The 22,804-nt window shown below is 42.9% G+C and overlaps 1 protein-coding gene across 1 annotated transcript in view; it reads left to right on the top strand.

The window, feature by feature from the left end:
• Positions 1 to 22,804, top strand: part of LOC135219607 (coiled-coil domain-containing protein 93-like) — a gene marked incomplete in the record, with an annotated part of 427,141 nt that overhangs the window by 153,905 nt on the left and 250,432 nt on the right. Inside the window, 2 exon segments of the mRNA XM_064256502.1 lie at positions 7,466 to 7,621; positions 15,671 to 15,793. Of these exon segments, the coding sequence (XP_064112572.1) occupies positions 7,466 to 7,621; positions 15,671 to 15,793 (279 nt within the window).

Below are 22,804 nucleotides of genomic sequence, written 5' to 3'. Positions count from 1 at the left end.
TCTGTTTGCATTTGAGAAATTGTTTCACAGACTTGGCTATTTCTTTCCGTTTGACCACCGGAATTGACAGATTGTGGGAAGACAAATCCCATTGGATTCCTAGCCACTGAAAACGAGACTCTGGAGTAAGTCTGGATTTCGTCTTGTTTATCTGGAACCCCAGATGTTCCAGAAATTGAACTACCTTTTTCGTGGCTTTGAGACATTCCTCGACTGTTGGTGCCCAGATCAACCAATCGTCGAGGTATGCTGCTACCATTATCCCTTGAGTTCTCAATTGTTGAACCACCACTTCTGCTATTTTCGTGAATACCCTGGGGGCTACATTCAGACCGAAGGGCATCACTTTGAATGAGAATGTCTGATTTCCTAGTTTGAAGCCTAGGAATGGGCGGAAGTGCCTGGCTATAGGGATATGATAGTATGCGTCTGTAAGATCGATGGAGCATGTGACGGCTCCACAGGGAAGTAAGGTCCTTACTTGCGAGATGGTAAGCATTTTTAACTTGTCGCAACGAATGAAAGAGTTTAGCCTTGACAGTCTAAGATTACCCTTCTTTTGTTGAGCCTTTCTTTGGCACGCTGAATAAGCGACCTTGAAATTTTAGATGCTTGACTCTCGCAATAGTCCTCTGAAGGAGTTCCCTCGCGTAATCTGTCAATTCCTTTGATGGTTCCTGATAGAATGATTTGATTGGAGGGGGATCTTTGATCCAACTCCAACCCAATCCCTTGGACACGATGCTCTGTGCCCATTTGCTGAACCCCCACCTGTGACGGAAGAGGAATAGCCTCCCTCCTACCTGGGGAGCCTCACTGTTGTTGGGCGGGTAGACCTCCGCGCCCTCCTCTGAACTGCCTTCCCCTTGCTGCTCTTCCTTTGCCACGCTGGCGAAAGTGGCCTCTCGCCCTGCTACCTCTCGAAAGCCTATTAAAGGGAGGGTAAGCCTGACCTTCATACATAGGGTTGAAGGCAGGCGAGACTGCGTAGGAGGTTGAGGGTTGCGACTGAGGGGACAACAGGAGGATGGGTTGGGCCTGTTTTGAGGTTGATGGTTGTCCCTGTTGGGTAACTGGGACGGCCTGAACGAACTGCTGTTGCTGCTGATGTTTCTGGTAAGGTTGGAACCTTTTACCAGACTTCTTGAGTTTCTTACCAGCAGCAGGGGCGGATTCTTGTTTCCTCTTAGAGGAGATGCCCCACCTAGCTCTAAGGCTCTGGTTGAGCCTAGCAGCCTCATGGTGCACCTCATTCACAGCGGACTGGGAAGAGGTCCCGCCCCCCACATGCTGGAAGCCAGGAGTCTATTAGGTTCGTGCCTAATAGTGCACTCCTGCAGAACGTGCTTTCGGCAGTTCCTCCTAGCTTGGAAGAAGTCGAAAGCATCCGTCTGAACTGTTTGGAGCTGAGACTTGGCCAGAATCTTGAATAGCGGTTCTGTGCCATACGATAGTGCCGCCATCTCAGTGATAATTAAGGAGTTGAGGGACCTCCCAAACCTAGTTCGAGCATCGAACTCTGCCTGGATCAAAGTATCAGGCAGCCTTGGAAGCTTTTCGCCAAACTGGTCCATTGCGCAGTCTGGTTTAAGCTTACCAAGCGTGAATGTGGCAGGCAAGTTCTCCCACAATTCTCCGAAGGCTGGAAAGAGCGAAGAAGTAGAATCCGCTTCCCTCAGCTGTGGCATGGGCTCACTCCTTGAGGACTGCCTGAAGAGTCGCTTCCACTATTTTGGTAGCGAACGGAAGAGAAGCCTCCTCCTCCGTCGCAAAAATAGTGAAAGGACTCTTGAAAGCCTGGAGCTTAGTGTTGGTACACTCCCAGTCCTCCAGGCAGTGAACCCATTCCCGCTGTGCGTGCTCTCTACTATATAGCACGTTTTCTCGGGAAATCTTGTCCTCCCTAGTGAGGGCTGCCACGGTCAGCCTAGCATATCCAATGAAAGGCTGAGTCAATCCCGGAGGATAAAACTCGAAGTCCTCAATCCTTTGAGTTCCACACTCCGGGACAGAGATCATACCGTCCTTGAATGGAGCGTAAGCGGCCACTCTCCATGGGTTATCCATGGAGAAGGCTGGTAGCGACTCATAAGGAGGTAGCTGGAGAATGCCAGCACCTGCTACTGGGGAGATTGGATGAGGAGCCTGAGAAAGCCCAGCTACTCGGTCCTCATTCTCTCTAACTCTGTTAGAGAGATCTTGGAGGATTGGCCCGACTGACTAAGGGTGTTTGACAGCTGCGCAAACATCTGTTCAAACTTGGTTCCGAGGGCGGAGACCTGCAAGCCTACCATCTCTCCTACCTGTTGCATCACCACTGCTGAGAAGGCAGTGGGATCATAGGCGCTCGGTCCCGCTACTCCAACCGGCGTTGCCGGAGTGGATGCGGTGGAGGCCGGAGAAGGCATTGGCTCAGCTGGAGCGCGAGCCTTCTCCTTAGAAGCCTTGCTTCTAGAGCTCTTGGAGTACGAAGAGCTTGGCTTAGCCTTCACCGCGTCAGCATAGGAAGTCGAAGACTTCTTTACTGAAGAAGACGACGACGACTTCTTAGAAGTCGTCTTATGGAGGGTCTTCTGTTCTCTCTGTCCCTTCACCTTTGGGGTACAGAGAGAGCGGGAGAGCGGGCAGGGATCTCAGATCCCGTAAAGCCTTGAAAAGAAGCAGTAGAAGGGACAGGAGAAGATCCAGGAGCGCCCAAGGAAAGACCTTGGGCGCCTGACACACCTACCTCAACCAACAAATCCTCCGCCCCTACCGCCATAGGTTCGATGTTCAGGTCCAAAGTTGCGACGTCTGGGACCGGCTCGTGCGTGGCCACGGACCCGAACGACTGCTGCACCTCTTGCTGTATGGAAGCGATGAGAGGGGCTGCTGAGATAGGATCAACGTAGCCTGTTGATTTGCCGCCGGGGAAGATCTGAACGGCCAGCTTCTTATCTAAGATGTACGGCTGGCCCTTGGCGGCGTTCTTCCCGAAGCCGCCCTCCCAAGCCTTCAGGGTTGCTAGGGCGACTTCCTTCACGGCGGCAGCCTGAAAGAGAAGGCGAAATGAAGCTTCTAGTGGCGGGGACGGGGTTTAACAAGCTTATGACTAAGTGTTATTAGTAATACGATAAAGAAGTCTAAAATCGACTTACCCCCCCCACCAGCTGACTGACAAGGTCATAGCAAATGGTGCAGGCTTCTGGGTGCCAGACGATCATGGCGTTGTGGGTCGTGGCACACGGGGCGTGAGTCCTGCACTCATCGTGGGCGCAGGGGTCGTACAGCGTCGCCTTACACCCCAGGACTGACAGTTGGTAGCCTGTAAGTGGAAAGATACATAAGTATCAGGAGAACACTTACAGCCTAACAATTGCTCCGCTGCATGCCGGAGCGTGAAAGTTAGATTAAACCAGAGCCCCGCCATAATACGTGTGGTAACTAGGCGGTTGGAGTTGTCTAAGGCTACGCCGGAGACAAGAGAAAATATCCAACCAGGTGTGGTGGTGAGCTAAGAAACCACGACGGAGAACGACGGAGATGGTATACACACAGTTAGATAATACTAAAATTCACCGTAAAATTAGGGTACATCCTTATATTTATAACGAAATATATATAAATCTTTTCCCCGTCTACTAGAAGAGTGCCCGGGTAAGAAGCAAGCTCCCCTCCGTAGCGGGAAAAAGGCAGGATATAGTAGGCAAGCAATAGACCACTAGTAGTGACCACCCCGCCCGCTGGCGGAGCCAGACGAACTATAACCAAAGGGGCCCCGGCTGCAGCGGAGGCTCCGTTCGTTACAGTAGGGGAAAGGTGGGACTGAGCAATGGGGGGGGGGGGGGGGGTGGGGGGGGGGGGGTTTCCGGCGTGACGCGGCGGGAGAGAGAGAGGGGGGGGTGGCCTACTCCTCCCCGTCCCAACAACTACCTGCTCGGTGACCCAGTACCCGAGACAAGTGGTCGCCCTATACCCCAGCTGGGAGGAACCCCTGGCCTCCTCAGAGAAAGAGGGAGGAAGGCTACTGAGGTTGTCATGGTAACCAAAGGTGTCCCCAGACCCCTACCTATACTGGTAGGGAGGGAAGGGGAAGGGTAAGGTGCTATGGAACACGTGACCGCAAGTGGCCTAAGCCGCGATAGCAACACAACCGTGGAAGGGCCACGTGAACCAGACTGTACCAACGCATGGGACATGCACCTAGGCTAGCCTAACACCCTAAATAAAACTAAAATTACATCGTAAAGGTGGAAAAGACACTTTTAGTAAAAGAAAAAGAAGCCCAGGAGGAGGCGGCAAACTGTTCCGAGGAACAGTTGACTACTCGGAGCCAGCGATAGCCGATGAAGAGCAAGAGCCGGGATGCTGGGCCAGAAACACAGAATAGCCCTAAATACCAAACTAAGAGAAATGGTAAAAGGGCTGACCTAGCTATAAAAACGATGTAAAAAACGATGAACGTGATATAGTAAGCCCATAAGAATAGGAAGTCCCAGTATGGAAGACCGGGAATTCTTAACATGAGGCGGCATGGCGCCGCCACGAGTCGACCGGGAAACCGTATATGACCTATTAGAAGGAAAATACTGGTCCCTGGAAGACTAAAATACGGTAAAATACTACTTATGAGGCACTTAACTTAGCCGATGCGATGGCAGCACGTTCCATGGTGAATAAGGAGATAAATCCAAAGATAACATGGCACAAAAGAAAAAAGCGTACAACGTTGTACCGTCTAATAATTAAGGATGACCGCTAGGGGCGCTGCTGTCCGTGGCGTCACTAGTAGTAGTAGTAGCGGCCGCATCACCCGTTAGTATCAGCTCTCTCTAGTGGGGATTTTAGATTGGAAGGTCTAAATGGTGAATGACTCGTGGTAGTGATCCCACTCGCCCCTATTCTCATACCGACACTTCTTTTATAGAGTGAGCGAGTCAGTTTTACTGACATTTTCTTAATTTTGTTTTTCTCTGGTAATTTTAGATTAATTTTGCCTAGAAAGAATGATATTAAGGATACTTTCATAGGCCGACACGAGCTGAGCCCAGAAATCACATGTATATGTTTTTATGTAGAATTTCCTGACCTTTCCACCAATATATAATTCATCAATGTATGTACGTTATGTCCTTTGTTATTGTAAGAGTATAAACATCTTTTAATGTTGATATTCTTATGACTCATGTATTTACTATACTGTATATGTATAAAGTATTGATTTGTTAATTGCCCTGACTTTAACATTCGGAGGCTACCATACATTTTAGGACAATTAACTCAGCCTAGCCTATACATAACACTTCAAACCGTAGGCTAATATAAAGGTACCTCATAGGCCTAGGCTACTATACTTCTTGGCCTATTCTTAGCTGACGTCGGAGACGGTCGAATCTTCATTGTTGTAATAAGGGATGAGGGAAAGGCTGGCTCCCGGGTTTTTTTTAATATTTCTTCTTAACAGTAGGTTGGTACATTGTAAAAGCAGCTTATTCCTTGCTGTACTCTTTCAATACCAGTTAGAACCAACACCGATTATTATACTGGTTCTTACATTGGACCCCTATACTGGTTCTTACACTCGACCCCTATACAGGTTCTTACATTGGACCCCTATACTGGTTCCCTGTAATACAAACAGTTCATTTAGGATGGCAATCTCGTGCCAAAGAGCATGCAGTCGTTAGGCCTTTAGGCTATGCTACTCATGCCTAACTTTACTGTTACACATCGCAGTTAGCCTGACTTTATATGCATAACATGGGTGGAATTTACTCTAGAACTGACATTTTTATAAACATATGGAAGACTAATTCACATCTTAGCCTACATTTAATTGATGGTACAATTGCAACAACATGCAAACTCAACATGGTGCAACTTAAGTAACAGTACCATTGCAATTCTTGGCAATTGGTAGTTATATCAAAGTAAAAGTATAAAGAAACACTACCAAGTGTTAAGGCAACATATACATTATAAACTAAGACAAGTGCATACCTTTTACAAGGGAGAAATACGTCATTTCAAATGAATATAAGGGGAGATACATTCGTTTCCCCTCAGCGTTGCCGTACTCGTCTCGAACAGAGCAATTTAAGCTTATGCAACTGCGCACTTGGTTGCAGTTACATACTTACGTACATACACTCGATCATAGACAATCTAGAACTGACATTTTTATAAACATATGGAAGACTAATTCACATCTTAGCCTACATTTAATTGATGGTACAATTGCAACAACGTGCAAACTCAACGTGGTGCAACTTACGTAACAGTACCATTACAATTCTTGGCAATTGGTAGTTATATCAAAGTAAAAGTATAAAGAAACACTACCAAGTGTTAAAGCAACATATACATTATAAACTAAGACAAGTGCATATCTTTTACAAGGGAGAAATACGTCATTTCAAATGAATATAAGGGGAGATACATTCGTTTCCCCTCAGCGTTGCCGTACTCATCTCAAACAGAGCAATTTAAGCTTACGCAACTGCGCACTAGGTTGCAGTTACATACTTACGTACATACACTCGATCATAGACAATCTCAACTTCGAGTGGCTAACTTAACATCTTGATAAGATGAAAACCAATTCGGTTTTCCAGTCCACCAATTTCCATGAGTACTGTCATAAATGCTAAATGAATGATTTCCATCATTACATTATTACCATTATATTGGGCTAAAAACATTCTTCTCTGTGTGCGAGTCGCGGGACTTGGGGTCGGGCACTCCATTTCCGTTCACACACTGCTGTGTATATTGCGTGTGTGCCCAGGTAATAAATCATCATTACCAAGTAAGCTGGAGGTCAGATCATGCCTAATATTTTTAGATAGGTAACTTAAAAGTTTTAGTATAGTTTATTGTATATCACATTGGTAAAACAAAATAAAAAATGAAGGTTAGAAGAATTAATTCTATACAGTATGCTTAAAATTAATCAAATCAGTTTGGCAGTCATGAGAAATCAGTTAGAAACTGTCTACATAAGTTGTTATGAGCAGAGTACTGTCATGAACACACACACACACACACACACACACACACACACACACTGTATAAGCCAGTTAATTGCTAGGGACTAAAGAAACTGCATCTGCAGGGTAGGACCTTTAGCTGATAAAAGTTGTTTGTTTTTACTTTAGAAAATAAACTAAAGCATCTTGGGATTCATTGACCCAAACACTGGAATGAATATAGTTGATTGTGGTGGTGGTGAAATCATTTAAACTTATATTTACACAGTTTAAGGTACATTAAGAAAACTTGCATATATTTTTATAGTTTTCAACAGAAAAGGGTCAGACTTCCATGGTTTGGTTTAACTTGATTTAAATTGCATTTACTCTCATAACTTATCTTCTGATAGAAGTTGAGTTGGAGAAATAAAAATTTCTGATAGAAGTTGAGTGGAAGAAATAACAATTTTTTATGTAGTGAAGAAATGAAATAAGTGAAGTGTGTTCTGTTGCAGTGGCTTGTTCAAAAGGCTTTAGAAACCAGAGAAGAATTTGGAGATCAGAGCCGAGAACTCTCTGTATACCAGTTCCATCATTATTATACAACCCCTCTTGAAGAGAAGATAGATGAGGTGGAGGGTAAAGTAACCAAGACTTTATCTACAATACAGGTATGGAGATGTAGCTGTTTGTGTTTGAGCTATATTTACTCAGATTCTCCAGTAATTAGTAATTCATTAGAAATATTAGTATGCAGTGTAATATTTGCAATAATTGTTTAGAAACAAATGAGTAACTTTTTCTTAGAGTGCACCTAGTCTATATGCATTTTTCATAACTTATTTTGTTGGGACTGACTTTAACCCTCTTACGCCGAAGCGGTAAAAAAAAAATTGTCTCCCGTGTGCCGGAGGTGTTTCAGAGTGAGCACGGAAGCGGAAAAAATATTTTTTTCAAAAAATAACAGCGCGCTTAGTTTTCAAGATTAAGAGTTCATTTTTGGCTCCTTTTTTTTTCATTGGCTGAAGTTTACTATGCAACCATCAGAAATGAAAAAAATTATCATTATCATATATAAATAATGCGTTATATGATAGCGCAAAAACGAAATTTCATATATAATTGTATTCAAATCGCGCTGTGCGCAAAACGGTCAAAGGTAACAAGTTACTTTTTTTTCGTTGTAATGTACACTAAATTGCAATCATTTTGGTATATAACACATTGTAAAATGATAAAAGCAACACAGAGAAAATATTATCACAAAATAATGCATGAATTCGTAACGCGCGGACGTAAACAAATATTTTTTTTCAAAAATTCACCATAAATCTAAATATTGTCCTAGAGACTTCCAATTTCTTTCAAAATGAAGACAAATGATTGAATATTACTATACTGTAAGAGTATTAGCTTACAATTGCAGTTGTCGACCATATCTGACGAGTTAAAGTTGACCGAATGTCGAATTTTTTTATATATATATGTTTTATATGCAATTATTTCGGAAATAAGAAAAGCTACAACCTTCAAATATTTTTCGTTTTATTCTACATGAAATTGCGCACATTTTCATACATAAAACTATGAAATGCCTAATATGAAACGGAGCAAATATTCCGATAATGGTACGTACGCATTTCGGAGATTTGTGGCGGAGAATCCGCGCGCGGAGGGAAGGAAAGATTTATTTTAAATTCACCATAAATCTAAATATTTTGCTAGAGACTTCGAATTTGTTTCAAGATGAAGATAAAGGACTGAATATTACTAGACTGTAAGAGTTTTAGCTTACAATTGCGTTTTTCGACCATTTCGGTAGAGTCAAAGTTGACCGAACATGGTTTTTTTTTCTATTTATCTAGATTTATATGCAAATATTTCAAAAATGAGAAAATCTACAACCTTCAATTATTTTTGTTGTATTCTACATGAAATTGCGCACATTTTCATATATAAAACTTTATGTAACGGCTAATTTAAAATGGTGCAAACGTTACCACAATTGCACGTATGATTTTTTCGAAGGAGTTACCGCGCGGACGTAAAGAAAATGTTATTTTTTTCATAAATTCACCATAAATCGAAATATTGTGCTAGAGACTTCCAATTTGTTGCAAAATGAAGATAAATGCTTGAATATTACTAGAATATAAGCGCTTTAGCTTACAATTGCGTTTTTCGACCATTTAGGTAGAGTCAAAGTTGACCAAAGGTTGAAATTTTGGCAATTATCGTTATTTATATGAAAATATCTCAAAACTGATAAAAGCTACAACCATGGGTTGTTTTTAGTTGTATTGTGCATGAAATTGCGCACATTTCCATATATAAAACTTTATATAACGGCTAATTTTAAAATGGTGCAAACATTACCACAATCGCATGTATGATTTTTTTCGGAAGAGTTACCGCGCGGACGTAAGGAAAAAGTTTTTTCATAAATTCACCATAAATTGAAATATTGTGCTAGAGACTTCCAATTAGTTGCAAAATTAAGATAAATGATTGAATATTACTAAAATATAAGAGTTTTAGCTTAAAATTGCGTTTTTCGACCATTTCGGTAGAGTCAAAGTTGACCGAAGGTTGAAATTTTGGCAATTATCGTTATTTATATGGAAATATCTCAAAACTGATAAAAGCTACAATCATGAGTATTTTATTGTTGTATTCTACATAAAAATGCGCACATTTTCATATATAATACTTCATGTAACGGCTAGTTTACAATGGTACAAAAATTATGTCAAAGTGACGAAATAATTTCCAAGATGTGTCACAGATACTTTTTAGTGCGGCAAGAAAGAAATTCGTGCTTAAGCGCCTGCGTAACAATTGTAAACAAAACAACACCTTGATCCGTGAACTCCCAGCATCCCCCAAGGCGCGTGATTCAAAAGTTTTAGGCTGGTAGGCCTATAAGTATTTTTCCGCGAATTTAAAAAAAAACTTTTGTAAGTCGACGTAAAATACGTCCAGTCGGCGCCTGGGAGACAAAAAATGTCGACGTAAAATACGTCCAGTCGGCGTAAGAGGGTTAACTAGACTAAATTTATGGTAAAAATTAGAGTATGAGATGCAATACACATAGTGCAATGCCTATTATCAGTGCAGTGTTATAATGAACACTGATGTACACAAATTTCCAAGCCCAGTCAGTGACCAGCTTCCACCTCTTATACACGAGTTCCCAGATGCCACATTTTCCTTGCTTTGCAATCTATGATTGTTTTTTAACTGGTTTCCAGCTGGCACTAGAAGATGATCCTATTGTTAAGACCTCAGGTTTGTTAGCTATGAAAAATACAAATTTGTTAAAAATTTGTCATATCATAAAGTTTCCAGTTAGCTGTTTTAATTTTTTTTTACCTGTTCTTCAAATCAGTTAATTTCCATGTATCTTACATATATTCTTATACTCATAGCATAGAGAAAAAGTTGGGAATGAAGTAGTAGTTTATCTGTTTATATAAAAGGCAATTTCTCTCTGTCTGCTATGCATGCCCAGACTATGAAAGTGAGGGTCACCAAATTTTTATCTTAGTCTCCCCTGCCACCCAGAAGGTTTTAGTCAAAATCCTAAATTTGAGAGCCATTTTTAGGGGGGCCAGGGGTGTGTCCTATGATCATTGAGCAACTTCTCTGATGAGTAGCATACTGATTGTAAGTCATCATAAGGGATCACCTTATAGGAAGTCTTTACTGTTAAAGATGCATGTTGCCTGGGCAGCTCAGAACTTTTCCCAGATCTACAGTACAATTACTTTGTCATGCAAAGATTTACAGTAGGAGATTTCGAACATATCTGTGCTGAGTATTTTATCTTAGGACATCCCCATGTGGTATCCTATTATCTTCTCTGTCTGCTTGGAAGACCTATGTTACACCTCACTGAACCTCTTTTACTAGCCTCGTGTGGAGAGGTTTCACTAATCAGTAAGATCTCTGTTGCTTCACAGCTGGAGATTGTTGAGTATCTCCCGAGAGCGAGAGGCTTTTTTTCACAAAGCAGTGGCCAGACATCCAGCTATCTCTGGAGGTCTTTGTCAACAGTTTACTAGGGCAAGTGGACCTTCTACCATGGTTGAAGTCGTCGATAGCGTTTTTCTTTCCACTCTGAACTTCAGTGAGATGATAGTGGATTTTCTATTCTTTCACAGAAATGAAAGCTCTTTCCATCTTAGGTTTCAGGGACTACAGGGCCACCTTGGGGTTGATCCTGTGCCTGAAAGGCTTGGGCGTCTCTTCATCCAGGAAATCTCAATGTTGTTCAAGAGTTTTGAACAGTCCTGTTCATCAAGAGAGCTCAAACTTGCGATGTGGGATCTTACTCTGGTCATGAGTAGTCTCACTTGAGCTCCATTCAAATCTACATCCGTCGTCAGTCAGGAATCTGACTGTAAAGACAGTTTCCTGTTGGCCTTGGCTTTCTCAGAATTGGTGCTTCTTGGCTTGAGTTATGATGGTAAAAACACTAGGGGTTGGAGGTCTGTGACCTTTGAATTTGTCCCGGAATTTGTAGGTAAGACTCAAAATCCCTCGGTTCATGATGGCAGATTTGTCTCGTTTTCATTTTTTCCCTGAGTGAATTGGTGGACAATGATCTGCAGGAGTTTTTGCTTTGTCCTGTTAGATCTCTGTGCTGCTATCTGAAGGACTCTCCACCTAAGACCTAGGTGTCGTAGACTTTGTGTTAGCACCGGCCAGTCCAAAATGGAAGTTTTCAAGATCTCTTTTTCATTCTGGCTGCATGAGGTGATTAAGCAGGCATGGTTCTCACCGGTTAGTTCTGTCGCAGAGTCTGTGCAGGCTAGAGCATATGACATCAGAGGAATGAGTTCCTCTTGGTATTTAACAAGAACTTGTCTCTTCATAGGGTTTTGAATGCTGGCTCCTGGCTTCAGCAGACATTGTCACTTTGCCCGCAGGGCCTTGGACACCTTTTTTTTTCTTGGGCCTGGTGGTGGCTGCCCAAGTTGTGTAGCTCATCCAGTGCCCCCAGTGGAACAGTTTGTATCTTACCTAAGATGATTGTGTGGAAGAGAGAACAAGGGAGATGGCTGGTCTCCTCCTTTCTCTGTTTTCCTTTCTTCTTCCTACATGCAGGTAGAAGAATAAGACAGTGAGTGTGGCAGCCATACTGGTTGCAGTTATTTGGTTTGTTCCTTTACAATAAACAAATCTGCTTCTCAGTAGTACTTACTCCTCTCTCTGACAAGGGGAGGGAGGAGTGGTAACAAATCCCTGTGGCCTACATGGTTTGTTGCTTGAACAGACTGACCTCTTTTTACCATCCACGAATCCAATGAATCTGGTTATGTGTCATTGTGTTTAATCCCAGAAGGTTGAGTTTTTAGATACTCATTTTTTTATCTATTTTCTCACGGGCTCAGACCCCCTTCTTCGGAACTCAATCTTCTAGGAAGGGTGGTCTGGTGGGCTAAACCCCCAGCTGATTCAAGGTACTCAGACTTCCCTCCAAGTATAAGTCTATCCTATCATTAAGACCAAAGGTTTGTTTTGCTTATGAGCAAATAACAAATTTTTAATCAATTTGTATTTTTCATAACTAACAAACCTGAGGTCTGAACGTTAACTGCCCACCTCTAGCATCCCCTGGGTTGGAAGAAAGACTTGTGTGTCACAAGGTTCTGAGCCTGGTCAGTGGCCAACATCCACCTTGTATACACATGCGTTGCCAAATGCCACAGAATCCTTGTTTTACAATCTTTGATTGTTTTTAACCTGTTTCCAGCCGGCGCTACAAGATTATCCCATTGTTAGGACCTCAGGTTTGTTAGCTATGAAAAATACAAATTGTTTAAAAATTTGTCATTTTTCATACCTCCTCATCTTTCACAAGTTTTGTAGTTAACACCAAACTCTTCGGATTTTTCAAACCCTCTTTGACTTGACAGGATCCCAAGTGATTACATACCATATATACTCGTGTAACATGCAATCTCACATATCATGCGACCCCCAAATTTTCACCCTTAAAAAATTATTTTATCACAGATCTCACGTATTATGTGAGTTAAATTTACGAGACCAAATAATAATAGGTTGACCTCTTTTCCTCTGTCTCTATTCCCTTTTTTAGTTAGGCTAACCCCTTTTCCTCCATTTCTTTATCTATCCCATCTTCTAGTTAAGTTTAAAAAAGTAAAAGAAATGCCAAAAGTATTGTTAGTAATGTTATACTTGTTGTGTAAATGCATACAGCCAGAAACAGGTGATCTACTATGAACAACCTAAACCGATAACAACAGCGTTTTTGCTTGGATTTCAACTGTCATACGATAGTAAAAAATTACTGATATATTCTTACATTACTATATCCTTACTCACTATGTAGAAAAGATTGGCAAGGGCATATACTGCTAAATTTAACCTGTAAGTTTTAGCTGAAGCTGAGGAAAGAATGTTGACCTGCCAACGACTATTATCGTGCATCGGCAATGTGGATGAAACTTGCAAACTTTAGTATAGTACCATCAAACTTGACCATACACAAAATTTGAGAGAACAGTGTTTTAATCAAAACTATTGGGCGTGAATGAACACATTTCACTGTTTTCACTCCAATAAAAAATAAATACGTAAAGCTCGTAGTATTCTGACGAGATCAAGTGAAAAATATAGAACGGAACCTGTTGATTATTTAAACGAATGTTTTGGTTTGGAAATCAACTGAGGACTATTGCGAGATAAGTTTATTTTGTTGTATTGAACTCAATCAGAGCGGCTTTCTTGCTTCTAGTTAGCACAAGTGAATCTCAAGATATTGTATTTATATGGAACAAGGTTATTACGTTATACGAAGTGTTTTCAAGTCGAAATATCACTTAAATATGTATCGTTTGTGAACGAAATTTAGTTGTTAGTAGATGGCGCCGAGGGCATGTTTACACAGTAAACATGCCCTCGGCTCCATCTACTAAAAAAAAAAAAACTAAATTTCGTTCACAAATGATACATATTTAAGTGATATTTTGACTTGAAAACACATCGTATAACGTTAAATAACCTTGTCCTATATATGGTAAATAGAATATCTTGAGATTCACTTGTGCTAACTAGAAGCAAGAAAGCCGCTCTGAATTGAGTTCAATGCAGCAAAACAAACTTACCTCGCAGTCACCCACAGCCGATTTCCAAACCAAAATATTGATTGCTATGTTTGTATTTTATAATACAAACAAATAGTAATATGATAATACATATAATATTACTGGATGCAGTGAAGTAAAGCATAACTTTTTAAAAGATCCATGGTAAAGATGCATATTCATTATGCTTTCATTTTATCATATGATGCTAATATGTGATTATTACATACTCTAATTTTATATCTCGGGTATGATACAATCCCCTTAAAATTAACTCCAAAATTAGGTCTTCAAAAGTCGCATTATACACGAGTATATATGGTACTTATTCTGAAATCTGACCTGTAGGAGTTGTCATCACGGATGTCACCCACCTTTTTATCCCGAGCAACGCTGGGTACATAAGCTAGTTAAAAATATGGTTAAGGGCTTTCTTTGGTTTAAAAGGTACCAGTATGATTATGGTCAGGGTCAATTTGACATATATGAATATCATTGAGAGTGCTTAGTCTGTATCATGGCATGCACATCATATTGAAGTTTCTAATGTGGTACCAATATTGTTGACAATATTTTTTATTTTTTATGTACTATATTTAATAAATGTCAGTGAAAGTATTAATTAGGAGAGAGAGAGAGAGAGAGAGAGAGAGAGAGAGAGAGAGAGAGAGAGAGAGAGAGAGAGAGAGAGAGAGAGAGAGAGAGATTGCACTATATTTAATAAATGTCAATGAAAGTACATATTGTTTAGGAGAGAGAGAGAGAGAGAGAGAGAGAGAGAGCGAGAGAGAGAGGAGAGAGAGAGAGAGAGAGAGAGAGAGAGGAGAGAGAGGAGAGCCGCCAGAGTATGCGTGTAAAGTTTCTTAATGTGATACATTGTTACATAGATACATGCACACATAGTATACAGACTGAAAAATGTATGTATGGAACACTACAACACTACATTACTGTATTACTGTAGTATAATGCTGTACTGCCATGACTAAATCTCAAAAATATTGTACCAGAAAGACACAGACACACACACACACACAAAGTAAGTAAGCATTATACTTATGCACATATACACAAACTGAAAATTATATGTAATACAGTGGACCCCCGTATTCGCGTTCTCCGGATTCGCGGACTCACACATTCGCGGATTTCTCTCGGGAACGTTTCCCTGCATTATTCGCGGAAAATTCGCGCATTCGCGGTATTTTTCTATGAGAAATATCCACAAATTCCTGGTTTTTGTTATCAATTTCATCATAAAATGCACTTTTTGTGATAAAACTATTAAAAAAACCAAGTATGAAAATTTTTAGTGGTTTTTCTTAAGTTTTAACTAACAAAATAGGCTGTTTTTAGCGTTTTTATAGGGGTTCCAAACATTCGCGGATTCTAACTATTCGTGGGGGGGTCTGGTACGCATCCCCCGCGAATACGGGGCGACCACTGTACTACATAACTATACTTAGTAGTGGTACAGTACCATACTGATTAAAGTCTTTTAGCTAGGCATTATTGAGTAAAATGTGTGCCTTTTGACCAGGGTTTACCTATCTGTACTTGTTCAGATGATGTGATATATTCACTTTATTATCATTTTATTTCCAGTCTGTATATGGGCCAAAACGGAGATGGCGTCGGAAAGCTTCTGCTCCAATTGAAAACCCTAGCTTACGTGTTCAGACTACTCTGCTGGAGTATGGAGAACTTAGCCTGAAAGGGTACAATAAGGTATACATAATCTGTCTATTAACTGCATTGCATGAATCCTTGAAATATAAGGATTGATTGTATTGTTTGAACCTTTGACTTTAGAATACTACTTTGCAAAAAATAACATGATCAGTATTACAAAAGGGATTTTGACAAAGGAAAAATCTATTTCTGGGTGAAGACTTGTGTCGCCCAGTGAAATGTACCTATAGCACTCATTTCTAGGTATAAATAAATGCTAAATATACCAGAGAGAAAAGCCATATGGAATGCCCTGTGTCGCCCAGGGAAATAGTAACAGAGAATTGGCCATACAAGCTTGGTAAATTGAGTGTAAAACAAAAAATTTTATATGAAAGGAAAAAATAAAATTTTTCTTACAATCATTGTTTTAATGATCCAAGTTTAAGGATACAAAATATAAGGAGTAAATAACGTATAACAATATATGACCAAGTTCATACCATCACCAGGAAAATCAGCACAGTTAATGAATATAATAACACATGAAATAATGAACTATGTACAAGTACAGGAGTGGGTTGATAAGCAATCCAGTCCATAAGAAAAAGGCAAAAAGGGAAGGAATACAAGCGAGGCAGGTAGGTGAGAGGGAGTACCAAAAAGTAATTAATGGCAAAATCAATGATAATTAAAGGGATTTTGATGAAGGAAAAATCTATTTCTGGGCAAGGGCCCGTGTCGCCCAGTGAAATGTCCCTTTAGCACACATTTCTAAGGTAAATATTGCTAACATTACCAGAGAAAAAACTAAAATGGAATGTCAGAGTATTCTGACTCGCTCACCTTATATAAAAGGTGTCGGTATGGTTTCTGGGGTGAGTGAAACCACTACCACGGGTCTCTTACCATTTAGATCCTTCCTTCTACAAAATCCCCCTACCTGAGAGGGCCGATACAAGGCCCGCACCCAGCTACTACTACTACTAGCGCTCCCGACGCCATCATGAGCGCCTCTAGCGGTCATCCTTGGAGTTAGACTGTCAAGCTTAGGCCCAAGGGTGGGTGTAAAGAAGGGTGGGATTTCACTGGGCGACACGGGCCCTTGCCCAGAAATAGATTTTTCCTTCGTCAAAATCCCTTTTCTGGGCTCTGCCCGTGTCGCTTCGGGAAATAGTACCAGAGAAATGGCCACAAGCTTGAAAGAGGATATAACATGAGTAAGGGAAGAATAAAAAACAATTGATATTAAAGTACTATAATCTAAAAAACTTATGACTACAAAGATTATAATACATACTTAAGATTACTTATGATAGCTTATATTAATCTTAAAACTAGACACAATTTAACAGATTATTTACAGGTGTGAGTAATCCTAGCATAAAAATAAGGAAAACATCACAATAAGTGCCCTTTTTTGGCAGCTAAGGCATTAAAAAGGGTGTACATGGTGGCAGAATTGCAGGAAGGATGTCAGTGAGGCAGGTAGAAAGGAGATTTGGATCTAATTTACTAAACTACTTAAGCAGTGCCAGGGGAAACTGTGTTTCCCACTGCCACTGCTGGAAATTTAAGAGCTTCTAAGGACTTAAGGTAGAGTGACGTTTGAATGCTGTCATAGATTTCCAGCCTGTATACTTTTTCAGATCATCAAAATTCATATGTTGAAAGTAGTTGATTGAGGTAGACACTGCCCTAATGTCGTGGACCTTGGGGAACGAGTTTGGGTTGGCTTGTTTAATAAAGTATAAAATTTGTTGTCAAATACCTTTTAAGGAAATGGTGCCACCCTTTTCCCTCATAAACAAAGGGCCAGAGGATCTCATGGCTGTCCTGGAAAGATATGCTCGTAAGGCAGTAACTGGACATAAAGAGGGGTCTTGAGGAAGAAGAAGGATCTTCCAAGGAGCCCATCTCATTGAAGGATCCTCGTTTTTGGCCAAAAATTGACGATCTGGAGAGAGAAGAGCTTCTCCTGATGGGAGAAATTCTATATGACCTGAGTCTCTAGATAAAGCCGACAGTTCAGATACCCTGGCTCCTGAGGCTAGACTTAAAAGAAATAATGTTTTCCTCAGGAGGGGTAAGTAATCACATGAGTTGTTATCAGTATCTGAGGCCAGTTTGAGAACTTCATTCAAGAACCATGACACTGAACTAGGCCTTTCTGCTGGTTTGAGTCTAGCACAAGCTCTAGGAATAGATGAAAAATAGGAGTCTGTTAGATCTATTTTAAAACCATACTGGAATATTTTCTTTAGAGCTGATTTAGTGGTAGTAATAGTACTGATTGCTAAACCTTTTTCAAATAATGATCTGAAGAAGGAAATAGCCAGGTTGGTAGTCATGGTTTGAGATTCGGTTTCCTTCAGAAATTTGGCTAGTTTCTTAACGGCCGAGTCATATTGACGAAGGGTCGATTCTCTTTTATCCGATTTTGGGAATAGGATGTTTTGAGGATCGATATCTGCATCCCTTTTAGCCGCGAACTTCATGAAGTCCATAAAGTTAGGGTTTTGAGAATTCCTGAGGAAGTGAACACAGTCTTCATTTGCACTACTTGAGATAGCTTGGGAATGGGAATCCGTTGAGGTCGGAGACCCAATTCCAGCAGGAGTGGGAACCAGTTGCTCTTGGGCCAATTGGAGGCTACTAGGGTAACTTGTCCCTTGAAAGTCCTGAGTTTGCTCAGAACTTTCAGAAGAAGATTCACTGGAGGAAAGATGTAGATCTTCTTCCATTGATTCCAATCTATGGCCATCGCGTCCGGGGCATAAGCCAGAGGGTCCAGGTTGGGAGCCACATAGCAGGGAAGCTTTTGGTTTGACTCTGTGGCGAAAAGATCCACCTGGAGCCCTGGAACCTGCTGGCAGATCCAAATGAATGAACGCCTGTCCAGAGACCACTCCGACTTTAGAGGGACTGAGCGAGACAAGGCATCTGCTATCACGTTCTTCACTCCCACCAGGTGAGTGGAGGACAGGTGCCATTTGTACTTGGTTGCCAGAGAAAATATGGCTATCATGACATGGTTCACATGGCTTGACTTGGAGCCTCCTCTGTTGATGCAGTGTACTACTACTGCACTGTCTAATACCAGCTTGATGTAAGATCCCTTGGCTGGCAGAAGTCTTTTCAGAGTGAGGAATACCGCCATAGCTTCCAGCACATTGATGTGAAGCCGGCGGAATGGAAGGGACCAAGTCCCTTGTACTTTTTTGTACTGAGAGTACCCTCCCCAGCCGCTTAGTGAAGCATCTGTATGGATAACTAATGCCGGAGGAGGGAACCGGAGAGGAATTGACTTTGATAAATTCTTGACCTCCGCCCAAGGGCGGAGACGTTTGCGAAGTATCGCCGGGATAGCTGACAATTTGTCCCGGGACTTGTTGTTTGCTCTCGAGCGCCAGACACGGTTTATGTCTTTTAGTTTTGCCTTCAGCAGAACGTCTGTTACTGAGGCAAATTGAAGAGAGCCTAGGATCCTTTCCTGGCTTCTCCTGGATGTCTGTTTGCACTTGAGAAATTGCTTGGTTGCTTTGGCTATTTCTTTCCTCTTGGACGACGGAATTGATAGAGTGTGGGAGTTTAAATCCCACTGAATGCCGAGCCACTGTAAGCAAGAGTCCGGTGTCAGCCTGGACTTGGTCTTGTTTATCTGGAACCCTAGATGTTCCAAAAACTGTATTACTTTGACCGTTGCTTTGTGGCACTCTTCGATGCTTGTTGCCCGAACGAGCCAATTGTCCAGATACGCAACTACCATTATCCCCTGGGACCTGAGTTGTTGAACTTCTGTCTCTGCTACCTTCATAAATACCCTGGGGGCTACGTTTAACCCGAAGGGCATTACCTTGAAGGAGAATGCATGGTTCCCTAGCCTGAAACCTAGGTACAGGCAGAAGTGTCTTGCCACTGGGATATGATAGTATGCGTCTGTAAGATCGATAGAGGTGGTGACGGCCCCACGGGGAAGTAAGGTCCGCACCTGTGAGATAGTCAGCATCTTGAACTTATCGCAACAAATGAATAAGTTTAGACAGGATAAGTCTAGAATTATTCTTCGCTTGGTAGAGCTTTTCTTTGGCACGCTGAACAAGCGACCTTGAAACTTTAAATGCTTGACTATTGACACTACTCCTTTCTGAAGGAGCTCTTGGGCATACTCCATCAATTCCGTTGTTGGTTGTTGATGGAAGGTCTTGGATGGAGGGGGACCTTTGGTCCAGCTCCACCCTAGGCCTTTGGACACAATGCTCTGTGCCCAGTTGCTGAACCCCCGTCTGTGTCGATAAAGGAACAGTCTCCCTCCTACCTAAGGGTTCTCACTGGCTTGGGGCAGGTCGAGACCCGCACCCTCCTCGTAGGTGCTTCCCCCAGCTAGTTGCTCTTCCGCCACCTCTCTGGCGAATGGCACCCCTAGCCCTGCTGCCCCTTCCAAACCTATTAAAAGGTTGGAAAGCCTGGTCCTCAAACACTGGGTTGAAGGCCGGGGAGACAGCGAAGGAGGTAGAAGCTTGGCCCTGAGGAGTCAACAGCAGAAATTGCTGTTGAGGCTGGGCCTTTGATGTGGAAGGCTGTGCCACTTGGGAGACTGGCACTGCCTGCACTACCTGCTGTTGTTGGGTAGCCTGGAAAGGCTGGAATTTCCTAGGCTTTTTAGGTTTTCTAGCTGAAGAAGTCGACTCTGGCTGCCTTTTACTTGAAAGGCCCCAACGAACCTTAAGACTCTGGTTGAGTTTTGTCGCTTCGTGCTGCACAGAATTGACGATCGATTCTGGGAAAAGGTTAGCGCCCCAGATCGAAGCCGCCAGCAACTTGTTAGGTTCATGGCGGATGGTGGCTTCCTGCAGAACATGTTTTCTGCAGTTATGCCTCGCCACTACGAAGTCATACAAGTCACATTGTACAGTATGTAAATGTGACTTGGCTATAAGTTTAAACAGAGGCTCGTTACCATAAGTAATGGCCGAAACCTCTGTCATAACCAGGGTATTGAGAGACCTCCCTAACCTGGTTCTTGCATCGAACTCAGCCTGGATGAGGTTGTCCGGGAGCCAGGGGAGCCTTTCGCTGAATTGTGTTATTGCACAATCCGGCTTTAGCTTCCCTACCGTGAAGGTGGCTGGAAGATCTGCCCAAAGATCTTCTGTACCTGGAAGGAGGAGTGACGTGGGCTCCGTTTCTCGGAGCTGAGGCATCGGCTCGTCCCTCATTGCGGCCTGTAGAGTCAACTCCGCCACCTTTGTGGTGAACGGAATGGGGGTCTCTCCGTCCACCACAAATATGGTAAAAGCGCTCTTGAAGGCTTGCATCCTGGTGTTGATGCACTCCCATTCTTCCAGGCTTCTCAGCCAGTCCAGATCCTCCAAGGATTACTCGCCGTATAAGGAGGGAGGGTGTTGTAGTCTGGCATGGCTTGAGCTGCCACACCGGGCTGAGGAAGAACTGCCATTGGGTTCTCCCGGAGACCTGCAATCAGGTTCTCCTGACTGGCCAGCCTTTCCGAGATGTTCCGGATCGACTGGCCTGATTCCTCGAAGGAAGACGAGATGTGGGAGAGCATCTCCTGAAACTTGTCTTGGACTAAGTTTCCTACTAGACTCCCCATTTGCTGCATGATGTTTGCAGTGAAAGCTTCGGAGTCAAAGGAACTAGGTTTCTGCTTTCCGCCGGGAGTCTTAGGGCGCGTCCCCTTAGAGGTTGAAGGCTCAGTGTCAGACGGGAGCTGAGCCTTGTCTCTAGAGGACTTGCCTCTGGATCCTTTGGAGTGAAAAGACGACTTGGGCTTCTCTGCTTCGGGATGGTGAGCCAGAGTCTTATGAAAACCGCTAGGAGCTGTCTTCTTAGGCAGCATCTTCTTAAGGGTCTTTGTTTCCCGCTTTCCCTTAACTTTAGGGATAGCTTGGGTGGACTTCGGTCTAACCGAAAGTTCACTCTCCGAAAATCCTTGGAAGGAAGAGGTAGAAGGGATAGGGGAAGACGATCCAGAGTGACCCAAGGGTAGCCCTTGAGCCCCTAGCAAACCTGCCTCATCTAACGTCCTACCTGCTTCCCCTACGGCCATGGGCTCGAGGTCCAAGTTGAGAGTTGCTACGTCGTCAATGATGTCCGAGTTCCCAGGGTCCGCCAAGGCTTGAGCCACTTGGTGTTGGATGGTGGTTATGTACGGGGCCGCCGCCTGCGGGTCGACATAGGAGGTCGTCTTTCCGCCGGGGAAGATCAGAGCAGCCATCTTCTTGTCGAGGATGTAGGGCTGCCCCTTGGTGACGTTCCTCCCGAACCCGCCGACCCAGGCTTTCAAGGTGGTTGTAGCAGAGTCCCTGACGGCTTGAGCAGCCTGAAAGAGAGGGTTAGTATAAATACTAAGCTAGGAAGACTAAGGTATATGATATAGGCCAAATTATACATGACAGTTGTTCTCCGGAAGATACTTACTCCGGCGGTAACCTGATCTACTAGATCATAACAAATCGAGCAACTCTCGTGGTGCCAGACTGCTATGTCTCTGTAGCGAATGGCGCAGACAGCATGGGTCCGGCAGACCTCGTGCCCACAGGGGTCCTGCAGGACAGCATTACAGCCGGATTCCTGGCAATGGGTGGCCTGTAAGTGAACAGATATATGAGTATAGACTAACTAATTGGACTAAGTCCAGGAAGTGATATATTATGACACCGGAGGATACCGGAGTGATTGACATAGGGGTTAGCCTCCCCTTGCTCTCCTGGCGTGAGTGGTGGGTGTCCGATAGAGATGGTAGACTAGTTTCAGTACGTCTCCGGTGTTACCGGAAGAAGGAGATTCACCAAACCAGTTACCTGCCCATACGCCAGAGCGAGGAGTACGAGGACAGCGGGGAGGAGCATGAGGAGGCTAGTAAAAAACTAGTCGGGGGAGCGTAGCTCCGCCGTAACAGATACGTGTAGGCAGGAGGAGAACCCGGATGGTGAGCGGGAACTCTGCTGGCTTAGTGAAAACAAAATATAAACAAACAATAATAAAATAACATAAGGTAAAATAAGGCAACATGTGGGAAGAGCATGCGGCGGGGCTTCTCTCAGT

The sequence above is a fragment of the Macrobrachium nipponense genome, chromosome 1 (assembly GCF_015104395.2).
Source record: "Macrobrachium nipponense isolate FS-2020 chromosome 1, ASM1510439v2, whole genome shotgun sequence".
In the NCBI taxonomy this organism is placed as follows: domain Eukaryota; kingdom Metazoa; phylum Arthropoda; class Malacostraca; order Decapoda; family Palaemonidae; genus Macrobrachium; species Macrobrachium nipponense.
This window is presented reverse-complemented; position numbering and strand designations above follow the sequence as displayed.